This window comes from Sphaerodactylus townsendi, linkage group LG01 (genome assembly GCF_021028975.2).
Source record: "Sphaerodactylus townsendi isolate TG3544 linkage group LG01, MPM_Stown_v2.3, whole genome shotgun sequence".
NCBI lineage: Eukaryota > Metazoa > Chordata > Lepidosauria > Squamata > Sphaerodactylidae > Sphaerodactylus > Sphaerodactylus townsendi.
Genome location: NC_059425.1, coordinates 106434433 through 106443491, shown reverse-complemented (window position 1 = coordinate 106443491; position 9059 = coordinate 106434433). Strand labels below are relative to the sequence as shown.

Genomic DNA, 9059 nt, shown 5'->3' with positions numbered 1-9059 from the left:
AGACACGTGGGGGGGGTGCCAGCACGATCCCCCGACGTGCTGGCGCAATCTGCCAGCAGGGGAGAGGCCTCACGCGCTGCAGGAGAGGCTGGGTGCGCCAGTGGGGGAGAGGCCTCATGTGCTGCAGGAGAGGCCGGGTGCACCGGTGGGGGAGAGGGCTCCCAGCCACGTGGTAGATGCTGGGCACGCCGGCGGGGGAGAGGCCTCACACACCGCGGGAGAGACCTCTCCCCTGCTGGCATACCCAACATCTCCTGAGTGGCTGGGAGGCCTCTCCTCCACCAGGTATCTGCTGTGGCACCCTGCCCCCCACCTCCCTGCAGGCCAGCTTCTGCCCTTCCCAGAGACTGGGGGGGACAGGGGGCGACCTGCAGGGAGGCGGGGGGCTCAGATGGGTGCCGCAGTAGCATGCCAGCCCAGAAGCCAGCCTACCACTGCGGTGCCCATCCAAGCTGCCCCAAGTCCTGTCCCCGAGCTGTGTTCCCAAGCACGGGGGCATGGGAGAGGCGGGGGGCACCCAGAGCAGGTGTTGTCCCCAGGTACCATTTCCCCCTGATACGCCTCTGCCACCTTGCATTGCTCATGGGCGAGTACCTCATTCTTGCCATGTATATCTACCACAACTCAATGCAAAATGAGGCTGCAGTTTGTCCCCAGATGCAGAATTAGAACAGCTGACACCAAAAATTGGGATAATCAAAGGGCTAACTTTATTTTCATTACTCAAGAAGGATCTGCAATGCAAACAGGCCAAAAATCCATTTAAGAGCTAATTGCAGTGTGGGCATTTGGTGGGAGGCAGTCGAGTTGGGCTTGCTAGTTTTGCGCATCCTTGATCTTATGGGCGAGGCCACCCTGGCTTGGAGCCCTTAGCTTTCATGTGGGTACGGCTCCTCCTTGCCAGTCCTTTTTTGTGCTCAGGGTTGGTGTGAACTCTTTTTTTTTTGCCTCCTTAACTGTAGTCAAGGAGAAAAGACAGTGTTTTAATGGTAAAGCTGTCTGACAAGTCCTGCTTTCACTAATGCTTTCAATTAGCTTCATTCTCCCTGTCTGAAGATACTGGATCACTCGCAAAACAGCTACAGATAGTGTGGGCTTGTGTTTCATTTGGCTCAGGCCCTGCGTGATTCAGAGCCACACCTGAGGAGTGTCTATGGGAGAGCTGACATGCAAGCTGAAGCACATGTTTCGTTTTCATTGTCTTTTCTCACATCTAAAAAACCCAACATACATTTTCTAGCCTTTTCAGTTTTTTATTTGCATTTATCTGTCACAAATGCAAAAGGATTCTTGACTCCTCTGTTGTTTTATTTATCATCTTTTCATCTGCACAATGGAAACAATTCCATGTATTAATTGATTTTATTTTTATTTTATTGCATTTATACCCTGCCCATTCCTGAACATCGGGTGGCTCAGGATCTGATAAGACAGTTTCCGTTTTTGACACATTTTCTGCTTACTGTACTGAATAACAATTTCCTAGCAATTTTCGTTCTCTGAGGTCCCATGGTTAAACTTGGGTGGTTTACTAAATGACATGAGCAGATCATGTAACCCAAACACTGATAGAAACCTTTCCCTCCTTTCATCACACAACCATCGAAATGTTTGATGCATATAAGCTCATGAGAACATACTAACAGAAGAGCCCTGCTGGATCAGACCAGTGGTCCATCAAATCTAGCATCCTGTCTCACACAGTGGTCAAACAGTGGCTTTGGAGGACCAACAGACAAGGCATAGAGTAATGCCTAGTGTGGAGTGGGAAAGAGGTGATAATTTCCAGTTAAGGTCATCACATTCAGGTAGGGCCCAGAGATTTCCCATAATTACAACAGATCTTCAGACAACAAAGATCAGTTCCCCTGGAGAAAAAGGATAATTTGGAGGCATTATACCCCACCGAGGTCTCTCTCCTCCCCAAACTCGACCTTTTCCAGGCTCCATTTCCAAAATCTCCAGAAACGTACCAACCTGGAGTTAGCAATCCTATTTCTACTAATGGCTTTGGGATATTTGCTCACAGGGCTCCAATCATCATAGGTGGTGTGGAAGTTTCTCTCCTGGGCAGCAGGAACCATTCTCTCACTGACCAAGCTCATGAATGTTACCATTGCTTGCAAAAGGAGTAAGGCCTTTCTCAAGATTAGGTCCTTTTAGGTACAAGTGTACCCGTTTACTGGGTAGAATGTATGAGGTCTGGAGGCTGCAACTAAATTGTCACAGGACTCAGTTGGGGGGCTATTTCTGGATTAGGAATGAAATGACAGTAAATATCCCAGCATTGTAATTAAGAGTACCTTGTGAGGCACACATATGTGTATAGGGGAGAAATTATCTTCCTGAAATTCTCTCTCTCTACAGGCAGGATAAGGGCTAAGTCCAACATGGCAACTGCCTGAATTCCAAAGTGGATCACTGGGGGGGGGGGGGGGGCGGGGGAGAAGAAGGGTTATACGTCTGAAAGTATAGCAGAGTGAGCCAGACACAAACCTTAGAGTCAATCAGCAAGCTGCAGGTAGTGCAAAGCAAATATGATTTCAAATATATTTAAATGGATGATCCTGCATATTTTTTTAAAAAATGGCAGAGTAATAGTTTAATAACTAATTTTAACTGTACAAACTTTCATAATAACTTCAATGCTTAGCTAGCGATTCAAAATTTTAACAGAAAGGTATAGGTGGGTTGGAGTTGAGGCATGCACAGTGCTTTGCTAAACATAATTCTGTTTAGGAGTGTGTGTGTGTTTGTGTGTGTTAAAGTGATCATGCGAACAGCACAAAAGATACCTCAGAACAAAAACAGTTTCCTGCAATATACAAGCATCATATTGAGAAGGACACAGCACATAGGTGTCAGGAGCTCAGATGATCAAATAGTTCAGTCAGATAACTGAGCTGATTACCCAAACCAACTGTATCATACCCTGATGATGTTGAGTTTTTTTCATAAGGATACAAGAATCCCTTGACTAAATAATATTGTCACTGACAAAGTATATCTTCTTTGACAAGTTATATTAAATTCATTGCCTGACACAAGAGATCTACATTTACAATGATGTGATATTTGTAATAATGTCATAAGTACAATTCAGTTTTACTGAAAACAGAACAAGTTGGGTTTAATACAACACACCAAGTGACAAATGTATCATGAATTAATTTTCTGTCCTTAAAATGAAAACTGTATTGAAACTTGCTCATAAAACACAAATACAAAAACTGTATTATTCCTAGCCCCATCTAGGGATCAGGAAAAGAGGTACAATGGCATAACTAATGTACCTCAACTGAAATATTCTTATTTTAACACATTGAAAATGTCCTTAATGTGTTTTTCAATGCTATGAACTCTGCGTACTACTTTTTCATGTGTAGCTAACTGGGTCTTCATAGAGATACAAGGGAAGGTTTTAATTTGTATACATCTTTGAAAGCCAAACATCCAGGGAAGCAAAAAAGTGGCCTTGGAGCTCTTGATAACAGTTATATGTCAGGATAATAATACGGTTTGACATTGCCCAAAATGTGGTCTTCATAGAGGGGGAGGCAGCAGAAGAAGAATCCAAGACCTATTGCCATAATGCACATGGTCCATCCAAAGCCATAGGACCAGTCAAACTGCATAACCATACCAACGGGAGGAGGTATATATTTTGTGATCATTACTGCATAGATGACAAGGCCCATTAGTGAGAACACAGCTGCAAAAAAAAAAAAAGAGAGAGGAAAACTCAGTAAGTAATAAAAACAAATCTTTCAAGATTTGTATCAAATGAAGATGATATTCTGAACCACACCTGATGTTAGATCAGCCAAGACAAAACATATCAAACATTAAAAATTTAATAGATAACTCATGTTGCTGTATGCAAGCTTTTGAACTGCTCAACAGCTTTCACTAGGAAGAATGAAAAAATAGGACCCTTGGACTCAAAGATCTCCACTGACAAAAACATGTTTAATAAAGTATATCATATCAATATTTTTAGTATCTCATCCTACTTCTGAGAGTGTCATTGAGGAAGATTCAAGCTTCTATTCCCATATGCTTCTGCATTCACATATTCCTATTCAACTCACAGTTGAAACTGTTAATGCTATGAACAACTATATGGATCTATATGCCAGGAATGCATGTCAAAGGGACAAATTCCTTTGATTATAAATAGGGCTAGGGTTGCCAACCTCCAGGTACCAGTGTGGTGTAGTGGGTTAGAGCAGTGAATTCTAATCTGGAGAACATGGTTTGATTCCCCACTCCTCCACATGAGAGGCAAACTCTAATCAGGCGAACCAGGGGTTTTTTTTGCCCGTTCCTACACATGGAGCCTGCTGGGTGATCTTGGACTAGTCACAGTTCTCTCAGAACTTTCTCAGTCCCACCTACCTCATACGGTGTCTGTTGTAGGGAGGGGAAGGGAAACTGCTCTGCGACTCCTTAATGGGCATAAAAAACTACTACTACTACTACTACTACTACTACTACTACTACTACTACTACTACTACTACTACTACTACTACTACTACTACTGGGGCTCAGAGATCTTTTGGAATTACAACTTATTTCCAGACTGGTTATCCTGGAGAAAATAGCTTTTTGGGAGGAAAGATAGTATGGCATTATACCCTCCTCGGGCTCTGTCTTCCACAAACTACTCCCCTAAATCTCCAGGAATTTCTAAATCTAAGGTTGGCAACCTTAAGTGGTGTGTGTTTGTTAAAACTTTTCGGGGTTTCATGTGTCTGTCCCTCCCCCATCTGAAATGGCACAACTTTGAATTATTACTTGCTTTTTAAAAGTATCCAATATTTTACTACATTCAGAGACAATGGACTTTACCAAACCCAAACCAGCTAAAGTTTCCCTTAAAATAAACTGTACATAGTCTTACCAGCCACGAAACACAGGCCTCCTATTCCTCTAATGAAATTGAAACGAAGCGTAGGAATGGCAAATGCGATGATGGACAAGGCAAAACAGATAACAACAAGTACGAACCCAACTAAGAATGTGCCAGCGGCACCTCTTCCCCAAGCTGGGAAAAAAAAAATACAAATTCAGTGAGGCCAGCTTCTTCATGTCTGCTGTGACATGACAATATATACCTTTGCATGTTGGCTACTGAGTAACATATTTGTGGACACTTGCAGCCTAGTGATACTTCATGCATGCAGTTAACAATCCTCTTTGTATGAAATAAAATTTGGTGGCTGCTCTTATTTTCCCAGAGACCTGACGATAGCTTAATGTGTACATTTAACTTTCTCTTCTGGTGCATGGATTTTGCAGGATGGAAAACCTACAACAACCAGTATATATACAATAATAAAAAATACAAACAAAACACCAAAAACTAGGAATCAGGCTAGGTTTGCCAGGTTACCACTTGTGAATGGTGGGAGAAAAATAAGTAGGAAAATTGGGATGCTGCCTGTTGCCCTGACATGCTGATGTCACTTGCTATGTGCCTGAAAGTGATGTCAGTATGTTGCCAGGGGTTATTTAGCTTAAACCACAGAGTTTTGCCAAAGTGCTAGTTAGCTGCCAACTCACTGTTGTCCCTTCTGAGTGCACAGGGACTGACATTAGCTTGTCACCAGCAGTATCAATGTATTGCTGGTGAGGCCACCCCACCAGTTACCAGCCTTGTGCTGACAACTTGAGGAAGTCAGTTTCATATAATAGGGGGTATGCTAAAACTGACTAAAACACATAGAAATAGATTGAAAGTACAGCAAGAACATAGGACTCCTTGAAACTCAATGCTTAGAGTTATGGGAGGAGGGGTCAGCCTGTGTTTATTTTCATTGCTGCCATCATGGGATGTTCTAGCCATGTGCATAAAAATGCACACAGAATCTCAAGATAAATCAAATCTAACACAAACTCTGGTATGTAAAATTCCACAAGTTGGATGCTTCCAAATATTTGACAATTCAGTTCTGGATTTCAAGACTGGAATTCTGATATTGGTTGTGGACATTTTCAGATGTTATAAAGACTTTTGGCCTTTAACAGTGCACTCCTAAACAGAGTTACAATCTTCTGAGCTCTTCTGATTTATACCCTTCTGAGAAGTGAATAACTCTGTTGGGATTGTGTAATGATTCTGCAAAGCATGTAAGAATTGAGTAGTAGGACCAAGAGAGGTTTCTAGGGATCAGAAAGCTGGCTTTTTAGCCACTTGAATAATTCATTTAGGTCAGAGAATGATACTTTGCTTAGTTCAGAATCTGGAGTACCTTGGGACTTCATTATTTTAAATCCAGGCTATATATCTAATCTGAGCCTTACAGATATTAGTGAATTTAATGGGTTCCATTAAAAGTTACTGTAAAATACATTATTTATAAAAGCAGTTTACATGCATTTTATATATACAATTACTGTAAAAAGCAGTTTATAAAAGCAGTCCATAAAAAAACCTAATTCCTGCACCTCAGATCCCACAAAATGCCTTCGGAAATATTATAACCTTTCTATAAACCTCCAGTGACATACCCCCATCCCCTTCTTCAAGGATATCATAATAGGGGGCTACTATGAAAAAGGAAGAAGCTCTAGTAGATAGCAGGGTGGGGAAATTGACCAGAAAGTTATGATCAGCAGAGTGTAATTATTTGGGAGCAATCTCACACTGCAAATAGTTGTAACCAGACAAAGGATAACACTTGGTTGTTCCACTCATGGGAATGCTTTTTAAAAAGAACTGCCACAAATGTGCATTAGCAGCTGATTTTCTTGCTGGCTTTATCAAAATGTTCAGTTTTAGCTGAAATTCATAATTTCAGAAATCCCTGTGATAGAGAGGAAAAGACTTTTGTGTGTAAAAACTTTTGGTGTTGGAGTTCTAGGGGATTTTTATCTTTATTCATTTATTTCCAGTTAAACCATAACAAAAGATTAATTATTCAGTTTTGATATGAAAAGAAACAGAAGTGCCCTTTCCGTTGGTTACGGGCAGAAGTTTCTCTGTAAATAGCCATTTCACTGACAGCTGTTCCCATCACAGTCCAGTGACTAAAACAATCTACAGTTGTTGTGATACTGAAATGTGGTGCTAAACCAGATGTTAATGCACTGGTTTAATTTTCTCTTGGTTGTAAATGTACGCATTTATATGTGCATATTCTGGCATTCCAATTATAAAAAGTACTAGGAAATAGAGGCTCATAACCATAGTCTTATGCCCATAGTGGTATATGTCTTAGTTAAACTATTATTGTTTTGAAAACTATCGCTTATAATGCAGCAATATGGGTATCTTCATCCAAACTAAAACAAATCGTAAAGCCTAGTTTATGGGGCTACTATGTTGAAGAAGCTCTCCTTTCATCTGGAGAGGAGATTTCTTGGGCATTCCCTACATGCCACCTTGAATTCCATGGGGAAAAGTCAGGAAATAAATACAGCAAATAAATTTTAAAAGGCACATATTACAGCCTCCTTTGGCTAATCAAATCATACAAATCATATGCTTGACTATTCTATTTTGTGAAACAAACGGTTACCCTTAGAAAACCAGCAGATCAGGAAGAACCATTGTCCCTGGAGTGCTACATCTTCATGGGCAGAAATTTATTTTATATTGGGAAACAATAAATCATGTAATTGCTCACTTGTAGACTGTTGTGATTCAACCCAACAAGGATTCTACAATGTATACTTATGAACGTAAAGCAAAGCTTTATGCCACTAAGTTTCATTGCCCATTTCGGTTTTTGTTTTTTTAGTATCACCAGCTTTATTCCTGGATACTCATTTTCATCCAGAAAAGCAATAGAATGATGCATAAGGTCTATTTTTCAATGTCAAATTGTTCCTTGAGAACTTATTAAAATATTAACCAGGATTTAGATCTACATTTCTGTGAATGTAGCTGCCTTCTCCTTTTTCTAGTCTCCTAGTCCCTAAGGAAGTTACTTCTGAAGAGCAGGGACCCTCAGGAACTGTGTGGAATGATCTCCAATGGGAAGAAGAAATCAGCAGGTGTCCCCCCCTCCCCCAGCACACACTCAGTTGTAGGCACGCTCCTAAAAGCAGCTAAGAGTTATATGCTCGATTTTCAAAGTTTGGACCCAACCAATTTTTCAAATCAAATTTGTCACAAGAGATGACTTTCCAAATTGCTGAAACCTAATTTTCCTAAACGTTAGAAGAAAGGGATTGAAGCTATAGCTAAGACTGGTGAAATGGGCAGGAACAGTCAAGTGCGGAGTAGCAGAAGAGCATCACAAAATTCCAGCAACAGATTTCTCCCATGTTCACCAACAAGACCCACACCTGCCTCCTCACTTTCCAACATCTCTTATCGGTATGTCTTTATGAGACTGCACATTTTGTCCTATGTAGATAGAGTCAGCAGTGCAATGATCCTTACCATATGACATCAGAGATCTGCATGCCCACTCTTCATCCAAAAAACATATACTCCATAATGAAGCACGCCGGGTAGCTGGGTAAGTTTCTGAGGTCATCCAGCCCCAACCAGCCAGAGCAATGATGCCAAAGATCATTGCCAAGCCTAGAAGAAGAGGCAAAATCCACCTGCATCGGGTATAATCCAGGCCGTACTTAACCATCTTGTTGAGGGGGGTTGTCGGTTTTTGCAACAAGTGAAAACTCTTTGTCACTCAGTCGCCTAGTTAAAGCTGAGCTTTAGGGAAGCCTAGTGAAAAGATTTGCGGTTGAATGTGTGAGAGACTGAGAAAGCGAGAGGATAGGACAAAGGAAGGAAAAGAGAAGCTCTATGATCAGAACACACACTGAAGAAAATGAACTCCACCTAAATGTCATGAGTAAGTAACTGCAGCAACAACCTGTTGAACTGGAAAGAAACTTCAGGGCTGGAACTCATCTTGGAGCCTCTTTTCTTGCCAGGTGATAATTAAGTTAAAATGAGATGGCACACCCAACTGCCGTTAGCATTTAACCTTTGCCTGACTGGCTCTTCCATTTCACAGCAACAGCAACACAACGTTTCGGGGGTGGGAGCCAAAACAGGCAAGAAACAGGGTTGCCAACAATCTGCAGGGAAAAAATAGCA

The 9059-nt window shown here is 41.5% G+C and overlaps 1 protein-coding gene across 1 annotated transcript; it reads right to left on the bottom strand.

Annotated features, from left to right (window-relative positions):
• Nucleotides 1-3006: 3006 nt before the first annotated feature.
• LOC125429029 (p53 apoptosis effector related to PMP-22-like) lies at nucleotides 3007-8846 on the bottom strand. The gene is made up of 3 exons (XM_048489770.1): nucleotides 8394-8846; nucleotides 4905-5048; nucleotides 3007-3712 (listed from the first exon to the last, which is right to left on the bottom strand). Exons 1-3 carry the CDS (start codon nucleotides 8593-8595, stop codon nucleotides 3495-3497), a joined length of 564 nt encoding a protein of 187 aa, XP_048345727.1. The 5' UTR covers nucleotides 8596-8846; the 3' UTR covers nucleotides 3007-3494.
• Nucleotides 8847-9059: the final 213 nt, after the last annotated feature.

What these genes read in the sequence shown, in the direction of transcription:
- LOC125429029 (XM_048489770.1), bottom strand. Translation starts at nt 8,595, where the DNA reads ATGGTTAAGTACGGCCTGGATTATACCCGATGCAGGTGGATTTTGCCT. An exon ending in CAGATCTCTGATGTCATATG is followed by an intron (nt 5,049 to 8,393) that starts GTAAGGATCATT and finishes TTTTTTTCCCAG; the next exon opens with CTTGGGGAAGAGGTGCCGCT. An exon ending in AGGCCTGTGTTTCGTGGCTG is followed by an intron (nt 3,713 to 4,904) that starts GTAAGACTATGT and finishes TTTTTTTTGCAG; the next exon opens with CTGTGTTCTCACTAATGGGC.